We start from the raw sequence: 25993 nt of genomic DNA, 5'->3' as shown, positions 1-25993 counted from the left end.
ACCCACCATTGAGCTTTTTATATATGGCACAGGAGGCAGTGCATCATGTGGGCTGCTCCAATTTCTCATAAGGTGTTGTACCAGTTTAGCCAGCATTTCATAGGTTAAAGAATACCCTTATTTTGTTTGATAATAAACAATTTGAAATTGTGATGTCACCAACCCATTTGCACATTGTAAGTGTAACTGTTAGCTTTAGCAGGACAAGATAGAAATATTTGCATGTGTTCTACAGCTTATTTAAATATTTCTCCAGGCTCACCCAGTCAACTTGTTGAGTTGTTGTAACAAACCATAGCTGCAATCTGTCAAGGTTCCGCGATATTAGATATTTCCACTACAATGTTTTTCATTTTGTTGTTGTTTCAATCAACAAGGCTCTGCTGTGTTTCTAAAATGTGTCCTGTACTTTTGCATCTGATCATTACTCTTGAAAATAGTTATCAAATCATCTTGTTCCAAGAGTATACACCACATCATCTCTCTCTTTGGAGATCTAAAAGTGTTCAGTGAAGTGGTAATTGTAGCTAAAACTGCATTAAATGTAGAGGTATCTGAAGTGGGAAGAAGATAGCAAGTTACTTTTTGGATATGAATAAACAGCTGTCCTAAACAGAGTATTCTAGGCAATATCCTCAATTTGTCTGTGATCACAGGCTATGCATTCGGAAATATAGCTTTGTATGAGTGAAAAAAAAGCTAAATAGTGCAAAAGAGTGTAGGTGATCTGTCATCAAATGCATCAGGGCCACACAGCATGCAGACTCGTATATGTAAGTATTTAAGTGCAATCAAATAGAGGTGGCAGCAGAGCTAGTGTGACACATGTAACAAACGACCTGAAGCATGAGTTCAGTAGAGAGCAAAGCTCTCTCTTGAGTGATACATCTTTGAGTTTCACCACACAAGTTTTGAAACTTGTTTTGCAGTACATTCCAATGCTCTCCCTGCAAGCACAATCACAGGTTGACCAGAATCTCGGCTAGTAATAAACTGTGGAGAAGATATTGTAGACATACGCAATATTTGAAATCGGTGAGTAGGCCTAGGATCTTGCTGGCCACATCCACAACTCATAACATGCCATATGCTGTATAAGTCTGATACAACCGTTACCTCTCGTACCACCGGTGCTTTGGAGTAGGAAGATGATAATTGTGGATATGGTAACAAATGCTGCAGCCTTTGGTAAAGGCACTGAACTGCCTATCTGTGTAGCTGCAGAATGAAACGTGGTGTTTGCATGAATACAGTATTCAGAACCCGCATTGTAGGTTACATTGTATCGCTGTGAGAGCAAACTCACCTTCCACGGAAGTGGTGTATGGTGCCTTCAGTCTTCTGCATTAGTTGTTTTCATTGTTTGAATGTTGGTATTGTTGAGCAGTGTACTGTCATTATTTCGCTAACACGGACATGCAGAGAGAGAGAGAGAGAGAGAGAGAGAGAGAGAGAGAGAGAGAGAGAGAGAGAGTGTGTTGTGGTATTAACAAGAATGCTACAGTGAACTGTGGCCACCACTGCATGCAGTACACAGATTCCACCAGTCGGTGGCTGGCATGCCAGCTAACACTCAGGAATCCATTACCTTCTTCATTGTGTGTTTGCTGCAGTTGGCTCTCCTACTAATAATCCCTTAAGTTTTTTGTGTGTTTTCAATGGACAAAAGTCTTGGCCATTACAATTGTGAATATCAGGTACATGTGTAATGTAGTTTATTTCCTCTTTATCTAGGATGTGGTTGCATTAATGTAAAAAATATTGCTGGTCTTTTCTTACATGGGTTGCTCTTAAATGGGTGCATTAAGTTAAAACCACAATGTCGAGAAATACGTCATATTTAAGTGGTACTCTAAAGAGAAAAACAAAAGCATGCCAAGATGAAGACGTTAAAAAGACAGTGAAGATCGATACAATTTCCCAGCAATCAACTACATGTCCATAATAAAAATGTACTTAAATTAATAACAGAAGTGAAACTGGAGAAAAATGATGATTTAAAAGTTGAAAATGGAAGTTGGTACAGCTGCAAAAATGAAATGGGGAATGATTCCAACAGCTTGCAATTTCATAAAGGACATGATACCAGTTGTAAAAATGAATCAAATGTAAATTCCAAGGATGCACAATTTGAAAATGGACCACCAGCAACAGATGCCGATTCAGCACAAACTGATTGTTCTTTTCAACTTCAAGATAATCAGCAACATACACCTTTCAGGGCCAACAGACGATTATTCCAAAGTAAACTGAATGAAGAGACTGAACTAAAAGTTATAAATAGCTGGCCGTGCATGTCTCTCAGGGTTTTTTCCCTAGAGGCACGAAGACAGAAAAGTCATTTAGGCATGATTATTATTATAATTATACTGACACAGGTTAGAAAATTATCTTTTTTGTGTTCATTGATCTATAGATGGCATCATATCAAGATTCCTGAACTGTAACTTATTTAAATAGTGTAATGTAATCTCAAATTGTTGTGTAGGTGCTCTCTGTTGCATTATTTCTAAGTAGATACCATGTTGCTCGTGGTAAGTTCAATAAATTTAAAGAAAGGGAACAGCTTTTAAAATTATCCTGAGAAAATATGGATACACAGGAAAACCAGCTTAACATTTGACATATGGGTGCTGTCATTGAGAAATCACTGATAATGAGCCACTGTTGCCCATATCAGCCATTTTAGTGAAGCAGTGCACCATTGTCCCCCACGACATCCTTGGCAAGGGCGAGTTCAATGTGCTGCTGGCCTGTGGACATGGGTGCTGATGTCGATGTGTGCTGCACCAGCTCTCCATACACACGCATGATGACACTAGTGCCAGCAGCTCTAGGCATGCCTGAGGGTTGCTGCCCTGTCCTGTTGTCGCAAATATCTCTAGCAGGTGGTGGCACGGGAGCAGAACACTTCTTGCGGTGGGTGCGCATGTTGCTGGACTGGCTGAAGGTGGCACCGCAGCGATCACAGCTATAGGGCCGCAGGCCGGTGTGGTGGTTCATGTGTGCCTTCAGGTGATGCTTCTTGGTGAACGCCTTGCCACATTCGCTGCACGAGTACGGCCTGATGCCCGAGTGAATGCGCAGGTGTAGCTTCATGTTACTACGGTCCGCGAACTGCCTGCTGCATATCTGTTTGCAAGATATTTATGTGCCAGATAGTGATTGTATACTGGCCAAGGGACTGGAAAATTTCTAAACATAGGAAGGGAGGAAAGTATGGGTTTATGTCCTGCTGAAGGTGCCCAGTGACTGAAACGGAAGTCTGACACTAAAAAGAATTGTCTGACTAATTGAAAGCAACATAAGTTTCCAGATTGAATGTTATACTCTGTAGCAGAGTAAATGATTTTTTGAAACTTCCTAGCAGAGTGAAACTGTGTGAAGGATCAGAACTTGAACTGGGAACTTTGCCTACTGGCTGAGATATCCAAGTGCAACTCAAGGTGTGTGCACGCAGTTTTACTCCCACTTGTACCTCACTCCAATCTTCCAAACTTCACAAAAATTGTCCTGCTTATCTTGCGGGACTAGCACTCCTGGAAGAAAGGATGTAATGGAAACATTTTCCCATACTATCCTTAGACAAAGCCTTTTTTCACTGCGTGTGCTACAAGATATGAAGTCATATTCTGTGGAGCCTGGAGGTTAGAAGAGAACAACTGGTAAAAATAAAGCTGTGATGGTAGGTTGTGTGTCATGCCTGGACAGTTCATGTGGAACAGCATTGCCCATAAAAGAAATGGTTCTGGGTTCGTGTCCTAGTCTGGTACACAGTTTTAATCTGCTAGAAAGTGTCGTAACAGAAGTTGATTTATGTGCTACTTCAAAAATAGTTTTGTACAAATACTGAGAGGAGCTTCAAATGCTCTGTTGTGAATATGGAGTTGGAATTGAGAAGAGTTCACCTTCATTATGTATAAATGCAAGCAAATTTCATAAACAGAATACAAAACCAATATTGGATTACTCAATTTGGCACATACTTAGGAACACATTCCTATAAATAAATATCTAAAGGCTACATAGCAAATCATAATGAAATTCAGCAAATGTGTTAATTGCATAACATGTAGCCAAGAGTAGTGCATCTGCAAACAGTTTCATATGCAAGAATCGCATCTGACCTATACTGCTAGAGTATTTGAAAAAGGGTGGAAGGCTATGATTAATGTCCCATCAATGTTAAGGTCGTAAGAGGTGAAGTTCAAGCTGGAAATAGGACTAGGAGGAGAAAGGAAACAGACTGCAACATTTTTAATGTTTTTCTGACAGCCTTTATGGGACAGTGCAGCGAGATGGGAAAAATTGAGTAAGTTTTTTCATGTTTGTTAATTAAAATTGTTTACCTCTAATGTACGTATAAATAATGTTGTTGTTGTTGTTGTTGTTGTCATTGTCGTCTTAAGTCTGAAGACTGGTTTGAAGCAGCTGTCCAAGTTCGTGTATTCTGTGGAGCTCTCTCCATCCCTATGTAACTATTGCTACCATGACCACCTGCAGAAATTTGTCCAGGGGGAATGGGGGTATTGGATGGGCCGCAAGACACTAAAACTGCCAATTTTACATAACTGAGTTGATCAGTGTCGAGACGGCTTATACTACGAGAAATTAAATTGTATAGATGAACTGATGGTTATCCAATCGCTTCTAGAAGTGTATGAGAATTCTGTAATGTAGAAAAGCTCTATGCTTCAGATTCCAGTGGTGGTGGCAAGTAGCCCATCTGGACACCATCCTCCCTCCTCAACGCCCCACCCTTCCCCTCCCCCACAACCTTTCAGGTCTGTGATTGTAACATAAATCCATTTGAGCCTGCTTACTGTATTCACCCCCTTGATCTCTCTTTAAAAATTTTAGTCTAAACACTTCCATTATGAAATTAACGATGTCTTGATGCCCTAGGATGTATCCTATCAACTGATCCCTTTTTATTTAAGTTGTGCCAAAAATTTGCTTTTTTTCCAATTCTTTACTGTACCTCTTCACAAGCTATTCAGTCTGTGCTACACTATGAGGTCGTTACAGTTAAGAATCTAGTTTAGAAGTCTGTCTTATCATTGTGTAACTTGTCTGACTCCTTCTGGAGTACACAGGCTTGTTTCCTGTCTATAACCTTCATAAATGATTCTTAAACCAAGCATTAGAAATGTCTAAATTATGCTCTGCTCCTCTCTGCCAGTCCATGTTTTCCTGCTAATTTTCCTTCTTGTCTTTTTCCTGCTTTCGAATTCCAGTCCCCAGTCACAATTGAATTTTCATCTCCTTTAATATTTGTATTAATTTCTGATCATATATTCTTTCAGTCTCTCGATAATCTGTGCAGCTCATTGGTATATAAACATTTGCTACTGTAGTGGGTGTTGGCTTAGTATCTATTTTGGCTACGACACTGCATTCAGTGTGCTGTTCATTATAATGATCCATATTCCAATTTTATTATTCATTATTAGACTTATTATTACATTACACCAATTTGATTTTTTGTTGATAACCTTGTAAGGAACTGATCAGAAGTCCTGTTCTTCATGGCACTGCATTTCATTATCTCCCACTGTATCTAACTTCAATCTAGCCACCTCTTCTTCTTCTTCTTCTTCTTTTTTCCCTCCTCTTGTAACCTACCTACCTTGTTAGTGCTCTAACATTACATGCTACGACCTGTAGAAGGCTGGTTTTGTTTCTCCTGGTGACAGCGTCCAGATGCAAATGGGGGACTATTTTACCTCCAGAATACCCTAGAGGATGCCAATATCATTAAGCCATAAAGTAGTGCCACATCTCTCAGAAAATATGACTACTGTAGTTTCCTTTTGCATTCAGGTAATTGCAGTACCAGTGTGGCAAGACCATGACGTCTAATATTACAAGGCCATATCAGTCAGTCATCCAAACATTTGCCCCCGGAACTAAGAAAAGGCTTCTGGATTTCTTCAGGAACCAAATGTTTTTTTGTCGTCTCTAGAGATACCTGTCTGATTTGGTTGCACCTACATGATGGCTATCTATATCGTAGAGGTAGGCAAGCCAGCACACCCTGCCCCACATTGGCAAGGGCCTTGGTTCATAGGAAACAATGTAGATGTGTCAAATTTAGTAGAAAGCGGAAGAATGTAATAGTACCAAAATTATGCATCCTAGCAGAGGGTTCTGGTTGCAGACGTGTTTTAGATATCATGGTCGTGATCCCTGATGTTCAAATATTCCCATTAAAGTTTCAGCCATGTCATTGTAGTAATAAATGACGTTATAATGGAATTCCTGACTTAGGCGAAAACACTACAGTTGTCCACTAACTACCCCATTGTAGAACAGAAAACTTTTCAGCAGCACCACATACTGCACTTAAGTCAATGTCATTTGTCAGAAGAAACATGTAAGTTTTGCTTCAAGTAGTCTGAACCACCTCACACCGTGTTGTGACGTTATTCATTCAATGAGGTACACCACAATTGCGAACACAGGTTGTTACAACGAACCAGAGGAAGTAGCAGCAGGTCCGATTCTCAGTACTGCCAGTGAATTTACCTTGATGGGAGAAATGTTTTGATATGTAAACCCATTGTTTTGAAGTTAACTTACAAGGTACTTTAAAAAGGGATGGTTATTGTTATTTGTGAGACTGACATAAAAAATCCGGTAGAGTGATCCATGACCATCCAAACTGCAGTCCAGTGATGCCAGTGTCAAAGTGTAGTGTCTGATTTTACTACATGGGAGCCAAAATGATTGGTATGTGGCCCAGCATTGGTGTCTTTAGAGTTTTATAGAACAGGAGAACATGCACACTTACAGGCTGTAGATGATCATTATTTACTATTCTGAGGCAGCCATTATTTTTAGGGAGGGGGAATAGGAAAGATTTGATTGTTCAAGGAGGGGGGAAAAATTAGAGAGAGAACATGTAAGTGGTAGTGATTTAGTATGAATGTGGGTAGCGAAGAAAGGAGATGGCATGAAGAGTGAACGGGTGCAGGCATGGGCGGCAACAGCTATCCGACCGATAAAAGGCAAACTGCTGAACCATTCTATCTGTATTACTTGACTAGTGTAGATGGGTTGAAGATATTGAGACATTCTGATGAAGGGATAGAAATAGTAGTAAAGAATTGGGCCATGGTTTTCAGTTCTGGTGTATCATTCGTAAATATGACGAAAACTTCGTTATATGTTTGCTTATTGGGAATGGAAACGCGACGGCTTAAAAAGAAAAAAAGTATGTTGTAGTTATGTTGTTATTCATGCGTTTCCTTCCCAATAGTTACTCTGCCCTTTAGTTTACAAAATGGTTTTTATTATGTCATATTGTGAGCGATCTTTTAGAATTTGTGGTTAATGTGTATTTCACCGACCCAAAGAAAGAACTGCTGTTCTTCGAAACTGAATTAGTCAGACGGCCTAAGAAAGTCCAGAAGATCGATAGGTCTTATCTCACGAGATTTTGAATGAAAAGTGAAGCTGGCGACCACTACTGTAGGTCGAGAACAGTTATCACAGTATAGAAAAACTATTTATTCTCTTTATTTTGAAACTGATTCCAAACAGTTGTATTTGATAACATTTTGAATTCATTTAAAATAAAGAGAACAAATAGTTGTTCTTCGTAGCAATAGATGAAGTCCCCCATTTCTTCAGCAAAATGTCTGCGGTCACCCAGCTGTAGGGTGTATTGTAGGACTATAGCGGCGCATAGTTTAGTTTACTGGTGGGGTTTGTTTTCTGTTGACGACTGCGCCAGAGTGATTGACGCTAATACCCAAATGCTACGACTCTCCTCTAATAGTTGTGTCAAACATTTCCGGATAAAAAGAAAAGAAAAGGGAAGCTCCCTGAAGAAACGGTCTAATTTTAATAACTTCGTACACTTACTCCATCAGACTGTGTGTAAATGACAACCTGTGTTAGCCACTGTTACAGAAGAACTGCACTGCTGCGGTTTCATCAAATGCTCCGCCTCAGGGCTGGGGAACATTCCCAACGTTCCACATCATAGCGCAATACTCGCTGCAGTCAGTGATAATCATGACGTCGTCCGACGAAGACCATGCTTTTCCATCACAATGATCAACACCATTTTTGCCCCGAAGAATGTAACTGGAATTGAGTCATCGGCGTTGAACAGGAAAATGAAATCGGCTTTTGCCTGTCGAGCTCAGTATTCTTGTGGCACATTGGCCCCTATCCATCGAAATCCTTAAAAACGCTATATACGGTAGGTTACTCTGTTGTGGCTTAATTTATCCGCAGATTGTATTGTTCAAGGTCTGTCGTTGACTCAAAGGAAATACCTACGTAAATAACACAATTTGTTTAATTGTTATTATGTGTGTTGTTAATTCTGAAACCGTGAGAACGAAACTTTAAGCCTCTTGTAAAGGAAATGTTGCATTTCGTTCGGACCTAAAGCTTTCGAGCAGGACAGGAAATGGCACCGATATCCCCCCCTCCCTTTTCGTCGCCTCATCCAAATATGCTGCTTTAAAGATGGCTTAACACTTTGCACACGTTTGAAAAAGAGTCACATTACATGCCCCTCGCGCTACCATGATAAGGAGAGAACCAACTAATCACACGACTGTTATTTCTGATAAAACCAGCTGGAATCAATCACCTTTAAAAAAAAATAACGGCAACATTCTAATTTATCATCTGCTACATGTCAAAGGGCGCAATTCATACCAATCCTTCCTGAGCGAGTATGAATACGCCGACGCACACGAAAAAGACAGACAAGATATTATGCATAACAGCCTAACATTTAAAAACCCATGTGAATCAAATTAGCCACACGTTTTGCCTGAAAGGGATCTGACCGATCTTGTTCAAGACTTAGATTTGTCGAAAAAACAGGCTGAACTTCGTAGCTTCTAGATTATAATGTTACAATGTTATTTTTCCCTACAGTCCAGAATCTCCATGTGCTTTTCTACTTCTCAAAGGAATGTGCCATGGTTTTCTGTAATGTTGTGGGCACGGTATCACTGTAAACGAGGGACGACATTTCATATATTTAGCAAAGTTACACTGACTAGTAGTTTTGAACAATGAGAACAAATCACCTTTTCTCTTTGGTCATGCATCTAACCAGGAGGAGACGCAAGAATTTTGAACCACTGCTCACACTTAACGTGAGAAACACAAATACTGTATTGTGTATGTGAAGACTTAATGATAATTTTAGTTCTACTTGGTATGCAGCGCGGGTACACAGATCTCTGCTGCTTTTGTGAGAATGAAATAGTGAAGAACGTGCAAAAAAAAAAAAAAAAAACGCTACTGTAGGAACAATTTCCTGCTCGAAATGAACGACAACTTGGACAGAAGTGTGTGTTGGTCCCAAAAAACCCGATGCACATTCAGTTGGGTCTCCTTGAAAACTCTGATAGCTATGGAAAAAATACCACATGGATACAAGTATCGAACGATCGCAAATAACGGTAGCAATAAATTTATTACTTTAAATTTGGGAAGAAATGGGCGAAAACACTTTCTTCGTTTGTCATATGATATTTAACAAATGGTATAGCTGTCTTTGCAGGTGGTTGCAAGAACTTTTGAGGCGGCCATACGGCAGAAAAGTATTCAAACTTTGCACGTGAACTATTGAAATAATATCGTCGAATGTGACACTATGCGACTTTTAATATACATGTAACGGATTTCTGTTTAACAATGTGTGTTAACAGGAAGCGAAAGATACGATAAATGATCGGTAGACGAGAAGAGACTGGGTAGCGCTGCTGCATGGCTTTAGGAGACACCGCAGCCTGGATCGACACACGACATTTGCGAAGTCTGGCAAGGAAGACGTGGCCAACCATCGGTTGCTGTCTGCATCAGAGAATGATAGAGAACAATCCACACTGTTACATTATTAATGCAACCAGCTACAGTATCACATCAAGACGTTTTCGCAAAATGACCTAATGTTTCAGTTTCGATATCCCTAACACGATATCGTCTCCTCGGTTTCACTACGCCTTGCGACAAAAATAAGCTCTGGCGTTCTCTTGCACTAGTCGGAGTGGTAAACACTTAACTCGACACATCTTTCACGCCCGACTTTTTCCATCTTGCATGCCAGCTTTCACCACGCAGTGAAAGTGTTCCACCGACACTTGAAATTGCCGTTTAAAGTATATTTCGTTTGTAAAGAGAACCAAAATGTCTTTTTCCGTTGATACTGGGCGTCGTAAGCAACTCATGATAAGCAATATTTGATTGCGCTCACTATATTTAGAGGTAGGGATGTAAATGTGGAAACCCAGTTTGTTTTTGCTGTATAAAAGAAATGTTTAATTCTCTTTCAGCTTCAAAAATTAGCCTAAGCTAATTCATAATGTTTTAGCAATGAATGTAATATTATGAAACACAAAAACTAAATATGTTAAAAATTTAAAAAGAAATATTTTCTGCTTACACAACTCACTAATTTTTCAAGAAGTGCGGGTAATGTGGAAACGCCTTAAAATTATGGGAAACTGACTGCTTCAAACGAAAACTACTCATATTAAAAATGTTAGAAACTATTTTATTTTATATTAAATTTAAATTACACAAAAATATTTTTAAACGCAACTGTAATAGAAAAATGTTTCATAAGCGAAGTTCATTTGCAAAGATCGCGTATGTAAATATCTCCTTCATTTATGCCACACAAAGAGTGACTGCACTCCTCACACACTACATGCTTAATCCACAATTCTCTCCTAACGTCTATGGAAAATGCGCCTCCACAAAAAATACAAATGGCATCATCTTCAGTAGGTTTTTCTTCTCCAACTGGGAGATCCAAATCTGACTCGCCTGAAGAGACAGTTGATGCACTGGGCTCTTCATCTGAATCCTCAGATAACTTAAGCCGTTTCTTGCATGGTTTTCTAGGAGGAGCTTCGTTTTTTCTTGCTTTTGGCAGGTGCCTTCTGTGTACCCTTCAGTAAGGAGACTTCAAGGCGTGTTTTATAAGGCTAAGATGTCAAAACAATTGATGAACCTGGTTTACGACCTCTGTTGGAAACCCTCCTCTTTAGAGGAGGGATTGGCATGATATCTTGTGGAGACACACACGTGTTTGATGAGGTATTTGACAACAATGTTGACCTTCCGCTTTCTCTTTGGCCATCTTCACTTGGGCTGTCAGTTGTCACAGGTCTGAATGCGTTCTGAGTGTCCTCTTGTCTGGAGATGCTGGATTCTCATAAGTTCCTCTCAGACTTCTGGCCTCATCTAAAGCCAACGTGGCAGCTATAAAGTCGATTTCTCCAAAAACAGTCATGTCACATTGGAAAATTCCACTCTCCAAAAATCCTTTTGCAACAATAGAGCTAGTCTGGCACTTCAGGTAGGCTTTTCCAAACAACTCAACTCAGATATGTCATATGGTCCTAAGGGCCGGCTGCTGTGCCGCAACCATTGGCGAACTTACTTAGCGTAATAGGTTTCTAGAGTGCCCATAAATGTCTTATCAAGTGACTGAGTTTTATGAGAGGTGTGAGGCGGGATTCTCACGATTGTAACATGGTTCTCCCTTGCACGTTCCAGAACTTGAAGGTTTCTGGCATGACTGTTATATCCATCAAGAATTAACAACATAGAAGATTCTTTTGAGGGATGTGCCTTAGAAATGAAGTGGTCAAACCACTCGGAGAAGAGCTCAATTTGAATCCACCCTGAAGGATGGCATTTACTAATTGTTCCAGGTGGTGCTCCTTTCGGTAGAGTATCAGTCCAGTTCTTCCTGGGGAAGATCGTCATTGGTGGTATGAAAGTACTGCCAGCGCTCATACAGCATATGACAGTCACCAGGGATCCTCGCTCTGCTGATGTGAGGGCACCTACTTGACGTTTACCTTTCAGTCCAATTACATGTGGTATTCTGCTCTGGACGACAGAGAGCCCAGTTTCGTCCACATTGTACACGTAATCAGCACTATAGGAGTGTTTACTGTACTCAGCTTCCAAAATGTCAAAAAACTTATCTACAGCTTCCTTGTTGAATCCGTTTGCTCTCGAGAATGAGGTTCCCATAGGTTTGTGGGTTGAGAGTTTATTTTTTTGTTGTCTAAGAAAGAGGTCAAACTAAGCTCTACCTGCAGCATTTGAAGTAAAAGGATGATTAATATTCTACATCTACATCTATACTCCGCGAGCCACCTTACGGTGTGTGGCGGAGGGTACTTATTGTACCACTATCTGATCCCCCCTTCCCTGTTCCATTCACGAATTGTGCGTGGGAAGAACGACTGCTTGTAAGTCTCCGTATTTGCTCTAATTTCTCGGATCTTTTCGTTGTGATCATTACGCGAGATATATGTGGGCGGTAGTAATATGTTGCCCATCTCTTCCCGGAATGTGCTCTCTCGTAATTTCGATAATAAACCTCTCCGTATTGCGTAACGCCTTTCTTGAAGTGTCCGCCACTGGAGCTTGTTCAGCATCTCCGTAACGCTCTCGCGCTGACTAAATGTCCCCATGACGAATCGCGCTGCTTTTCGCTGGATCATGTCTATCTCTTCTATTAATCCAACCTGGTAAGGGTCCCATACTGGTGAGCAATACTCAAGAATCGGACGAACAAGCGTTTTGTAAGCTACTTCTTTCGTCGATGAGTCACATTTTCTTAGAATTCTTCCTATGAATCTCAACCTGGCGCCTGCTTTTCCCACTATTTGTTTTATGTGATCATTCCACTTCAGATCGCTCCGGATAGTAACTCCTAAGTATTTTACGGTCGTTACCGCTTCCAATGATTTACCACCTATGGCATAATCGTACTGGAATGGATTTCTGCCCCTATGTATGCGCATTATATTACATTTATCTACGTTTAGGGAAAGCTGCCAGCTGTCGCACCATGCATTAATCCTCTGCAGGTCCTCCTGGAGTACGTACGAGTCTTCTGATGTTGCTACTTTCTTGTAGACAACCGTGTCATCTGCAAATAGCCTGACGGAGCTACCGATGTTGTCAACTAAGTCATTTATGTACACTCCTGGAAATTGAAATAAGAACACCGTGAATTCATTGTCCCAGGAAGGGGAAACTTTATTGACACATTCCTGGGGTCAGATACATCACATGATCACACTGACAGAACCACAGGCACATAGACACAGGCAACAGAGCATGCACAATGTCGGCACTAGTACAGTGTATATTCACCTTTCGCAGCAATGCAGGCTGCTATTCTCCCATGGAGACGATCGTAGAGATGCTGGATGTAGTCCTGTGGAACGGCTTGCCATGCCATTTCCACCTGGCGCCTCAGTTGGACCAGCGTTCGTGCTGGACGTGCAGACCGCGTGAGACGACGCTTCATCCAGTCCCAAACATGCTCAATGGGGGACAGATCCGGAGATCTTGCTGGCCAGGGTAGTTGACTTACACCTTCTAGAGCACGTTGGGTGGCACGGGATACATGCGGACGTGCATTGTCCTGTTGGAACAGCAAGTTCCCTTCCCGGTCTAGGAATGGTAGAACGATGGGTTCGATGACGGTTTGGATGTACCGTGCACTATTCAGTGTCCCCTCGACGATCACCAGTGGTGTACGGCCAGTGTAGGAGATCGCTCCCCACACCATGACGCCGGGTGTTGGCCCTGTGTGCCTCGGTCGTATGCAGTCCTGATTGTGGCGCTCACCTGCACGGCGCCAAACACGCATACGACCATCATTGGCACCACGGCAGAAGCGACTCTCATCGCTGAAGACGACACGTCTCCATTCGTCCCTCCATTCACGCCTGTCGCGACACCACTGGAGGCGGGCTGCACGATGTTGGGGCGCAAGCGGAAGACGGCCTAACGGTGTGCGGGACCGTAGCCCAGCTTCATGGAGACGGTTGCGAATGGTCCTCGCCGATACCCCAGGAGCAACAGTGTCCCTAATTTGCTGGGAAGTGGCGGTGCGGTCCCCTACGGCACTGCGTAGGATCCTACGGTCTTGGCGTGCATCCGTGCGTCGCTGCGGTCCGGTCCCAGGTCGACGGGCACGTGCACCTTCCGCCGACCACTGGCGACAACATCGATGTACTGTGGAGACCTCACGCCCCACGTGTTGAGCAATTCGGCGGTACGTCCACCGGCCTCCCGCATGCCCACTATACGCCCTCGCTCAAAGTCCGTCAACTGCATATACGGTTCACGTCCACGCTGTCGCGGCATGCTACCAGTGTTAAAGACTGCGATGGAGCTCCGTATGCCACGGCAAACTGGCTGACACTGACGGCGGCGGTGCACAAATGCTGCGCAGCTAGCGCCATTCGACGGCCAACACCGCGGTTCCTGGTGTGTCCGCTGTGCCGTGCGTGTGATCATTGCTTGTACAGCCCTCTCGCAGTGTCCGGAGCAAGTATGGTGGGTCTGACACACCGGTGTCAATGTGTTCTTTTTTCCATTTCCAGGAGTGTATATTGTAAACAATAAAGGTCCTATCACGCTTCCCTGCGGTACTCCCGAAATTACCTCTACATCTGCAGATTTTGAACCGTTAAGTATGACATGTTGTGTTCTTTCTTCTAGGAAATGCTGAATCCAATCACAAACCTGGTCCGATATTCCGTAAGCTCGTATTTTTTTCACTAAACGTAAGTGCGGAACCGTATCAAATGCCTTCCTGAAGTCCAGGAATACGGCATCAATCTGCTCGCCAGTGTCTACGGCACTGTGAATTTCTTGGGCAAATAGGGCGAGCTGAGTTTCACATGATCTCTGTTTGCGGAATCCATGTTGGTTATGATGAAGGAGATTTGTATTATCTAAGAACGTCATAATACGAGAACACAAAACATGTTCCATTATTCTACAACAGATTGACGTAAGCGAAATAGGCCTATAATTATTCGCATCTGATTTATGACCCTTCTTGAAAATGGGAACGACCTGCGCTTTCTTCCAGTCGCTAGGTACTTTACGTTCTTCCAGCGATCTACGATAAATTGCTGATAGAAAGGGGGCAAGTTCTTTAGCATAATCACTGTAGAATCTTAAGGGTATCTCGTCTGGTCCGGATGCTTTTCCGCTACTAAGTGATAGCAGTTGTTTTTCAGTTCCGATATCGTTTATTTCAATATTTTCCATTTTGGCGTCCGTGCGACGGCTGAAGTCAGGGACCGTGTTACGATTTTCCGCGGTGAAACAGTTTCGGAACACTGAATTCAGTATTTCTGCCTTTCTTCGGTCGTCCTCTGTTTCGGTGCCATCGTGGTCAACGAGTGACTGAATAGGGGATTTAGATCCGCTTACCGATTTTACATATGACCAAAACTTTTTAGGGTTCTTGTTTAGATTGTTTGCCAATGTTTTATGTTCGAATTCGTTGAATGCTTCTCTCATTGCTCTCTTTACGCTCTTTTTCGCTTCGTTCAGCTTTTCCTTATCAGCTATGATTCGACTACTCTTAAACCTATGATGAAGCTTTCTTTGTTTCCGTAGTACCTTTCGTACATGATTGTTATACCACGGTGGATCTTTCCCCTCGCTTTGGACCTTAGTCGGTACGAACTTATCTAAGGCGTACTGGACGATGTTTCTGAATTTTTTCCATTTTTGTTCCACATCGTCTTCCTCAGAAATGAACGTTTGATGGTGGTCACTCAGATATTCTGCGATTTGTGCCCTATCACTCTTGTTAAGCAAATATTATTTCTTTCCGTCAGCTGATATGCTATTCTCTTGACATCTAATCTGGTAAGGCCATAGAAGCGATTATCCATTTCAAAGAGATACTGTACCAACTGTTTCTCAATAGCATCAGGTAGTACAGGCTTATGTCCAAGTCTCAAAGAAACATATTCTTCAGGTGGCATATCACTATGCAAAAACCTTTGAAGTGTCGTCAGAGGTTCACTGAAAGCTTTTACTGCTCTTCTTAACCCAATCTGCTTTTCCCTTAAGGCTCTTATAGCCTTAATCTTGTTTTCAGCATCCCACTAGAAAAAGGTGTAGAAAATGCGTGAACGTAAAATGCATCACTGTCACGGCGTTTGTTGTTCAACTGACTGCTATTCCTCTACCATGAGAAATAGGAACTATTGCAACAATTTCTGGCTGCCCTGCTAGAGTGCAGCACTCTGCAGGCCAGATACTAGACGTTTCCACATTACCCACACGCTTCCACATTTACACCCCTACCCCTACACAATAAAAAACGAAATGTCACGTATCCGTCGAAACAGAAGAGGAAATTCGCCCGACGATTCTTAGACGAAACATGCGGTATTTACAACGTAAATCACCCAAAAATTTCACCGCTGCATCAACTCTTGTATCAATCGAAATAAATTGTCTGGAGGTTTTTCTAACGGAGAACTATGTACTTTTTTAATGGCATTCGAAAGTTCTTGAAGACACGATTGCAGTTATATAATGATCGTTAATATTGGCTTTTAAAGTGTTCGCAAAAATATCGAAGAAATATGCTAAAGTGGGAGTTGAGGTGGCCAGAATCGACTATTGCGATGGAAGCACCGCGAAGTTGGACTTACAAACCAGGCCCTTGTGGTATCAAGCCTTTCGACTGATTAACTGTTTCCACAAAAGCTATTCACCTAATCATGACTATGTATACAAATTTAAAATAGTTTTTTAAGCCCCTTCTGATACGCTAGAAGTTAGCGTAGAGTGTTGTTTATAACAATTGAAGCTGACCATGTATCAGCCTCATATAAAATAAGGCCAAGAGGAAAAACTTATCTCGGTAGCATAAACCTATTTTCCGGCTGCATATAACGACGGAACCTTGCATGACAGCCCCACTAGGCAGAATTTCTACCACAGTAGACTATTCTGGCCGTCCTTGCTTTTCAACTTAGTTTTGCGAAAAAGTTTCAACGCCAACATTAACGAGAATTATATCACTGTGTTTAACTTTCCAAGAACATTCGACTCCCATTGATATTATTTATCTTGAATGAGATTTTCACTCTGCAGCGGAGTGTGCGCTGATATGAAACTTCCTGGCAGATTAAAATTGTGTGCCCGACCGAGACTCGAACTCGGGACCTTTGCCTCTCGCGGGCAAGTGCTCTACCAACTGAGCTACCGAAGCACGACTCACGCCCGGAAGGTAGGAGACGAGGTACTGGCAGAAGTAAAGCTGTGAGTACCGGGCGTGAGTCGTGCTTCGGTAGCTCAGTTGGTAGAGCACTTGCCCGCGAAAGGCAAAGGTCCCGAGTTCGAGTCCCGGTCGGGCACACAGTTTTAATCTGCCAGGACGTTTCATTATTTATCTTCATTAAAATGTGCTTCAGCATCTCGACTGGTATAAGAGTTGAGAGAATTACCCATGTAACAAAATAACTTGCCTTCTGCGTACTGTCATTTCCCGAAAATTTCGATTCGGTATCTTGAAGCGTAGAGGAAATAAAAGGGGTACGGTATAAGTTTTATTGATTCTAATTCTGCAAGGGTGAAACTGTGAAAATGAAGCAAGCGAAAATCTAAGCATAAATATAAAAATGAGACTGAACAATGAGAAATGGCAAGACGAAGATTGTAAGGATGTAGAAGCATACGCAACTAGGGGAAAGATAGATGCCGCCTATATGAAAATTAGAGAGACCGTCGGAGACCTTTGTGAATATTAAGAGCTCAGACGGCAAGGTATTACGGAGCGAAGAAGGGGAAGCTGAAAGGTGGAACAAACCTTCAGAAGTGGCAAAATGGACCAAAACAAGAAAAAGTCTAGTAAACATGGGTGCGTTAAAAATGCATGCCTTAAGAACTATGAGAACTTGTTCAGTAGAAGAGATGTATAGCACAGTAGCAAAGATCAAGAAGCGCTCATAGCTCTCAAGGTACACATTTTAGAATCAATATTCATCCACACTTTTTTTCTTTTTTCGGCCCTTACTACAACCTCTGAAAGTTTGTCAATGTAGCTGTGGTTGACCCTGTGTAGAAGGGCTGTGCGAGGGAAATGAACTTGAAGACAATATTTTTGAAACGGAGGAGGAAGTAAACGAAGATGAAATGGGAGTTAAGATATCTTGAGAAGAATTAGACGTAGTGCCGAAAGACGTAAATCTTAATACGACCCCTGGAGTTGAAGATATTTTGTCAGACTTATTGAGATCCTCGGGAAAGCCAGCCTGTGTGTAAATATGTACCCCCACACTTCCCGAAGAAATTAGTAAGTCTATTTCCAAAGAAGGCAGATGCTGACAAGAGTGAATATGACTGCAATGTCATTGTAATAAGTAATGCCTGCTAAACACTGACACAAATTATAAATAGTGGAATGGAAAAAACTGGTAAAAGTCGACCTCGGGCCGCATCAAATTGAGTTTGGAAGACGTACGAGAACACACGAGGCAATACTGACCCCCCGGGTTATCTTATAAGATAATTAAAGAAAGGAAAATTTATTTTCACAGCACATACAGATTTCGAGAAAGCTGGAATACGGTCTTTGACATTTTGAAGGTAGCAAGTATGAAATACGGACAGCGAAACATGATACACAACTTGTGCAAAAACCAGACTGCAGTTATAGAGTGTCGAAGCACACAAAAAGGAAGCAGTGCTTAAGAAGGGAGTGAGACAAGGCTGTATCATATCCCCAATGTTATTCAGTCTGTACGTTGAGCAATCAGTAAAGGAAACCGGAAGAAATTTGGAAAGGAGTTCGGAATTGATGGAGAAGAACTGAAATATTTGATGTTTGCGATGCCACTGTAATTATGTCAGACAGAGCAAAGGACATGGAAGAGCAGTTGAACGGAATTGATAGTGCCTTGAAAGGAGGTTATAAGAGAGCCATCAAAAAAAGTAAAACAAGAGTAGTGGCCTGGAGGCGATTTAAATCAGGTTACACTGAGGGAAGTAGATTAGGGACTGGGAACTGAAAGTAGTAGACGAGAAGCTTTTGAGGTATATTGGTAAAGAAAAATACTGAGGTTAGATTAATAAATGAGACTGTATCGAAATGGAGCAAAAAGAAACATAACTAGAGTAATAGAGGCGAGGCCTGAAGGAATTGTTAATTTACTTGTGGAGGGAAATGTGTGCGCGCGCTTTTGTGTGTATGGGGGGGGAATTGTAGAAGGAGACCAAGGGATGACCAGAGTATGCAGGTTCCAATGGATGTAGGTTGCGACGTTTATTCATAGTTGAGATAGATGAGGCCATACGCTATACATAGCCTTCAGAGTGGTGTTTATAACGGTGGTGCGTTTCAAGTAGAGAGCTGTCATTGATTTTCTTTTGGCGGAAAACCAGAGCATTGTAAATATTCTTAGTTGTTTGCAGAAAATCTGCGGAGACCGGACAGTGAATAAAAGCACCGGTGAGTCGTTGGGCGAGGCGTCTCTCGACATAGCAACGAGATCGCGCAAACCTGTCCGATTTCCCGTGTGCCGGAAGGCCCCAACACAGCTGTGACTCATGCAGTTTTGGAACGTGCGGACACACTCATTCGAGAGGATCGATGGATCACCATTAAACATCTCCCTGCTCAACTGGACGTCTGTGTTGGCAGTAATGACACACTCGTCCACCAGCTGGGGTACTCAAACGTTTGTGCCCACTGGGTTCCCCGCCGCCTAACGGCAGACCATCAAGAACAACGAAGGACCATCTGTGCGGAATTGCTTCTGCGTTACTAGGCTGATCGTTGAAAATTTTTTGTCGAACATCATCTCAGGCGATGAAACAAGGGTTTCCCAATTCGAACCGGAAACGAAACTGCAATCCATGGGGTGGCGCCGCACTACCTCTCCTCTGAAGAAAAAGTTCAAAGCCATACATTCCGGCAGTAAAGTCATGGCGACCGTCTTCTGAGACTCTGAAGGAGATGCTGTGTTTGATGTCCTTTCTCATGGTGCAACGATCAACTCTGAAGTGTACTGTGCTACTCTCAGGAAACTGAGCGTGTTCGTCGCCACCAAGAGGCAAACGAACTCTCGTTCTCCATGACAACACAAGGCTCGCAGAAGTCTGCGCCTTCGAGAGGAGCTTACAAAGCTTCATTGGTCTGTTCTTTCTCAAGCAACCTACCGTCCTGATTTCGGACCTTCCGAGTTACATCTGTTTGGCCCAGTGGAGTACGCACTCCACGGGAAGTGGTACGTGGATGATAGGTAGTTATTGATGCAGCAAGACGTTGGCTCCCCTGTCGACCAGTGGGGTGGTACCATGAGGGCACACAGGCTTTCTCACAAGGGAACCTCCCCATTGCACCCCCCTCAGATTTAGTAATGAGTTGGCACAGTGGATAGGCGTTGAAAAACTGAACACACATCAATCGAGAAAACAGGAAAAAGTTGTGTGGAACTATGAAAAAAATAAACAAAATATACAAACCGAGTAGTCCATGTGCAAGATGGGCAACATCAAGGCCAATACACGTTCAGGAGTGCCGTGGTCCCCTGGTTAGCGTGAGCAGCTGCGGAACGAGAGGTTCTTGGTTCAAGTCTTTCCTCGAGTGTAAATTTTTTACTTTCCTTATTTTCGCAAAGTTATGATCTGTCCTTCGTTCATTGACGTCTCTGTTCACTGTAATAAGTTTAGTGTATGTGTTTTGCGACCGCACCGCAAAACCGTGCGATTAGTAGACGAAAGGACATGCCTCTCCAATGGGAACCGAAAACATTTGATCGAAAGGTCATAGGTCAACCGATTCCTCCACAGGAAAACACGTCTGATATATTCTATACGGCACTGGTGACGGCATGTGCGTCACATGACAGGAATATGTTGTCGACCCACCTAACTTGTACACTTGGCGAATGGGTAAAAAGATTCTTCTACCTTGCCCGATTTAGGTTTTCTCGTGGATGTGGTAATCACTCCCAAAAAAGTGATGAAAACATAAGAGTTTGTCACATAAACTGCAACAAATGAATGTAACAGCTTCACAGTCGCCATCTTTTTAACGTTTTTTAATTTTTCCGTGTGTAGACCGTCAAATCCTGCATATGTCCAAGCAAATCTGAACGTGTCCTGGAATTTTGGAGAGCGAAGTTGATTATGTGTGAGTGCTTGAACTTTGATAATTGTCTGAAAATAAAAAAAATAAACTTTTCACTCGAGGGAAAACTTGAACCAGGGACCTCTCGTTCCGCACTTGCTCACGCTAACCACGGGACTAGGGTGCTCCTCAGCTCATATTATCCTTGATGTTGCCTATCTTGCGCATGGACTACTCAGTTTGTATATTTTGCTTATTTTTTTCATAGTTCCACACAACTTCTTCCTGTTTTCTCGATCGATGTGTGTTCAGTTTTTCAAGGCCTATCCAGTGTGCCAACTTATAGCTAAATCTGAGGGGGGTGCGATGGGGAGGTTCCCTTGTCAGTGAGCGGCGAAGGCGAAGATTGTGTTGAAAAATAAGGCTTTATAGCCAGAAGAATGGGGAATAATACGGTGTATTGGAAACCTGAATAAAACCAACCTGATTTCAGAAAAAAATTGTGTTGCAGTTACTAATGAACGTCCCTTGTACTGTAGATTTGGCAGAGTGATATTACCTCGCAGGTGAACGGCTTCTCGCCGGTGTGCGTGCGCATGTGCTGCTTGAGCAGCATCTTGCGGGAGAAGGCCTTGCCGCAGAGCGCGCAGGCGTGCGGCCGCTCACCCGTGTGCGTGCGCACGTGCATATTGTAGGCGACGCGCTGGTTGAAGCGCCGGCCGCAGTCTGCACACGCGTACTCCTTGCGGTTGCGGTGGATCTTCATGTGCGAGCTGAGGTAGCCTCGGTCGTTGAACACCTTGCCGCACTCGGGGCAGGCGGCCGCGAACTCGCGTGTGCCCGCGTGCACCGACATGTGGTACTTGTAGTTGCGCAGTTGGCTGAACGCCTTCCCGCACTGCGGGCAGCGGTGCGGCTTCTCCCCCGTGTGCGTGCGTCCGTGCGCCTGTCAACGGGAACACAGAGCTGCCAGTAAGCCGAGATGTGTCTTCCTGATGTAAACATTGCTGGGAGAACATTGTGGACTAGGAATTAAGCAGATACTTAGTCACTGTTCCATAGGTCATGCCCACGATAAACATTCAGACATGCCAACTCTCCTGATTTAAGCAGGAGACTCCATATATTTCCTTATTCCTCCTGATCTCCCGATTTTCAGAGCAGTTTCAGTACTTTCCTTACTATTTGAAAATCATGCCCCCTCGATATATTGGTGGATGACAATGTATGGCTGCTACTTGTCTATGTTAACTTGGAAGATTCGTGCGATGGTTGTCGGGAGCGGCAGTAGGCGTAGCTCGCGCTTCGTATCTACAAGGAAGTAAGGAACTTATCGTTGGCAGCGCTCGGAGACAAATGAATATCTTTCAGCCAGTGCCAATTTCCTTCACTTCTGGTAGCATCAGTGCAATCGTCAAGTTATTGTGGACAACGAGTAGTCGATAGTCGTTCCAAACGAAGTGATTGCGTTGTTCTTTCTACAAGGAAGTGTTGCCAAGTTGGGGGATTTCCTCCTAAATTTAGGGGGAATTAAGCTGCCTGGGGGAAATTAGAGGGATATATGTTACAGGAGGGAAAAATATTTAGGGTTACTACCATCCCCTCCCCGCCCCGCCCCTCCACTCTACAATTTCATTGTTGACTCCCTTTTACCGCCCCACCCGCCCCGCTCGCTTACCCGACAGTGTGACAAATTGTTTAGGGGAATTTGAAGTGCAATATAGGGGGAAACGGTGCACCAGGGTTGGCATCATTGCTACATGACCGTTGTCTAGAACGTAAGACCATTGTGTTCTCGGTCCTGCTGCGTGATTTGTGTACTCTGTAGTAGTTGTTAGCTGCATATCATGGAGGTGTTGATTATTTTTTGTGCAGGATGGCGAAGAAATACGATGCAGTGTTCAGAAACGTATATAAGGAAAAGTTTCCATGTTAAAGTGAATCGAGGAAGGGACAAACTTAGGCATTTTGTAGTGTATGTAGATGTGACTTTTCGGTGGCTCATGGCGGGAAATGCGGCATTCTTAAACATGTACAAACTAAAAAACACAAGGAGAGTGTCCATTGTGTAGAAGGGGACCATAAACTTAACTTCTCGTGTAAACTCCAGAATGTAGATTCTGTGCCGAATGCCGAGGCTTTATTTACCTCATTTATTGTAGAGCATAACTTGACTATAAACTGTGCCGACCACGCTGGGTCTTTGCTTCGCAAAATGTTTCCCGATTCTGAAATTGCGAAACAATATGGGTGTGCCAGGTACAGGTACTGAATTATTGCAACTTTGACAGGGATGTCACAATAGTACAGCGCTAAAATTCTCCTGATTTTTCACTTTTGAAAGTTGGCATGTCTGAACATTACACGTTGTGCAGTGTGTCGACAGAACGCCAGAACACACACACACACACGCGCACACACACACGCACACACACACACACACACACACACACACACACACACACACAAAACTATATGTGAGTCACTTATACGTAACACCCATTTTATTTCGTGAACGGATCCAGATACCGAAACGAGGTTTTCACCAAATGATAGTACACTAAGGAGCATGCAGTTTGATATGTGATAAAGTGTCTTAACTCTCGTAACAATCGAGATGATGAAGCCAGTATGATTTTTTATACTGAATGATGTACTTTTTTTAACGGCATCTGGAAGCACTTGAAAAGACGAATTCAGTGATACACTCCTTGTTAATGGTGAGACTGAAACTCTTCGCAAAAGGATCCGAGAAACCTAAAAAATTGGGAAGCAGTGAGGCTAGAGCCAGGTACTGCGGTTTAAACACCGCAAAGCAGAACTCTCATGCGAGTTATACTATGTGATCAAAAGTACCCGGACACCTGGCTGAAAATGATGTACAAATTCGTGGCGCCGTCCATCGGTAATGCTGGAATTCAATATGGTGTTGACCCGCCCTTAGCCTTGATGACAGCTTCCACTCTCACAGGCATACGTTCAATCAGGTGCTGGAAGGTTTCTTGCGGAATGGCCGCCCATTCTTCACGGAGTGCTGCATTGAGGAGAGGTATCGATGTCGGTCGGTGAGGCCTGGAATGACATCGGTGTTCCAAAACATCCCAAAGGTGTTCTATAGGGTTCAGGTCAGGACTCTGTGCAGGCCAGTCCATTACAGGGATGTTATTGTCGTGCAACTACTCCGCTACAGGCCGTGCATTATAAACAGGTGCTCGATCTTGTTGAAAGATGCAATCACCATCCCTGAATTGCTCTTCAACAGTGGGAAGCAAGAAGGAGCTTAAAACATCAATGTAGGCCTGTGCTGTGTTAGTGCCACGAAAAACAACAAGGGGTGCAAGCCCCCTCCATGAAAAACACGACCACACCATAACACCACCGCCTCCGAATTTTACTGTTTGCAATACACACGCTGGCAGATGACGTTCACCGGGCGTTCGCCGTACCCACACCTGTCATCGGATAGCCACAATGTGTATCGTGATTCGTCACTCCACACAACGTTTTTCCACAGTTCAATCGTCCAATGCTTACACTCCTTACACCAAGCGAGCCATCGTTTGGCATTTACTGGCGTGATGTGTGGCTTATGAGCAGCCGCTCGACCACGAAATCCAAATTTTCTCACATACCGCCAAACAGTTTGGAATTCCTGTGTGATGGTCTGGGTAGGTGTCAGCCTATTACACATTACGACCCTCTTCAACTGTAGGCGGTCTCTGTCAGTCAACAGACGAGGTCGACCTGTATGCTTTTGCAATGTACTTGTCCCTTCACGTTTCCACTTCACTATCACATCGGAAACAGTGGACCTCGGGATGTTTAGGAGTGTGGAAATCTCGCGTACGATACAAGTGACACCCAATCGCCTGACCACGTTCGAAGTCCGTGAGTTCTGCGCAGCGTCCCATTCTACTCTCTCATGATGTCAAATGACTGCTGAGTTCGCTAATGTGAAGTACCTTGGCAGTAGGTGGCAGCACAATGCACCTAATATGAAAAACATATATCTTTGGGGATGTCCGGATACTTTTGATCACATAGTGTGATAGTTGTAGGCTTCCAAGATTAAACCTCATTTCGTATACGTCGTAGATACAGGGTCAGCTATGATTTTTGTTAAGGTATGGAACTACGGCACATGCTAGCTTGTGGCGCATCGGATGGACCTTAGGAAAACTATTTCAAATGAGTGTACGTTTCTAGGTTTTTGTGGAAACAGCTACAGTTTGGTCAGGCAGTTTTCCATTTAAACCCTCCCGGTTGCTTCTTATTTGTCAAAGCCGAAACAGAAACACCGGTTATTCATGCTTCAGAATGATAAACAGCGATTTTCAAAGAAAGAACGAAACTGCTTTATTAACTTCCTTAGATTTGAAACAAAAAACAAAACAAAAAAAAAAACACAATAACTGACCTGTCTTTGCCAGGAGACGCCTGAATGTTCTTAAAGTAAACCACCTGCTGTCGGACAAATCTGTTCATAAACACTACTTGAAATTTTAGTTAGACGGAACACTCATTAAATAAACTAAGCAATTTATTCAAAATGACTGACGACATTCACCCACAAAATGAAAGCTTTACACTTTATTTACGAGTAAGTATGTGTTTAAATAGTTTATCATCGATTGCAGATCATATTTGCAATGCCGTTCGCGAGATAAGTGAATATATGAAAGTACAGTGTAAATTTACGACGATTCGACGACGCATATCCTCTGGAGTAGTTGTGGCTTCCTGGTATTTCGGTGCAATGCATAGAAAGAAATCAAGAGAAGTCAGATCAGGGCCGGTCATTGTACTGCAGAATTCCAATGTATCCAATGGTCAGGAAACTTTTCATGTAGTATTTGCGTTGCATCTTTCGGCAACCATTGCGTTGGAACCACATACGTTGTCGCTTATTCAGTGGTACCTCTCCTAGAAGAACAGATAAAATGTTCGTACAAAATGTGCATACGCATTTCCATGTAGCCGGCCGGAGTGGCCGTGCGGTTCTGGGCGCTACAGTCTGGAGCCGAGCGACCGCTACGGTCGCAGGTTAGAATCCTGCCTCGGGCATGGATGTGTGTGATGTCCTTA

At 43.0% G+C, this 25993-nt stretch overlaps 1 protein-coding gene across 1 annotated transcript in view; it reads right to left on the bottom strand.

Annotated features, from left to right (window-relative positions):
• Positions 1–2685: 2685 nt before the first annotated feature.
• The window catches only part of LOC124622912 (B-cell lymphoma 6 protein homolog), a 379210-nt gene continuing 355902 nt past the window's right edge, over positions 2686–25993 (bottom strand). The window contains exons 8-9 of the mRNA XM_047148701.1: positions 21468–21854; positions 2686–3132 (exon numbers count right to left, since the gene is read on the bottom strand). Coding sequence (XP_047004657.1) covers positions 2686–3132; positions 21468–21854 — 834 coding nt within the window. The remainder of the gene's footprint in view (positions 3133–21467; positions 21855–25993) is intronic.

This window comes from Schistocerca americana, chromosome 7 (assembly GCF_021461395.2).
Source record: "Schistocerca americana isolate TAMUIC-IGC-003095 chromosome 7, iqSchAmer2.1, whole genome shotgun sequence".
In the NCBI taxonomy this organism is placed as follows: domain Eukaryota; kingdom Metazoa; phylum Arthropoda; class Insecta; order Orthoptera; family Acrididae; genus Schistocerca; species Schistocerca americana.
This window is presented reverse-complemented; position numbering and strand designations above follow the sequence as displayed.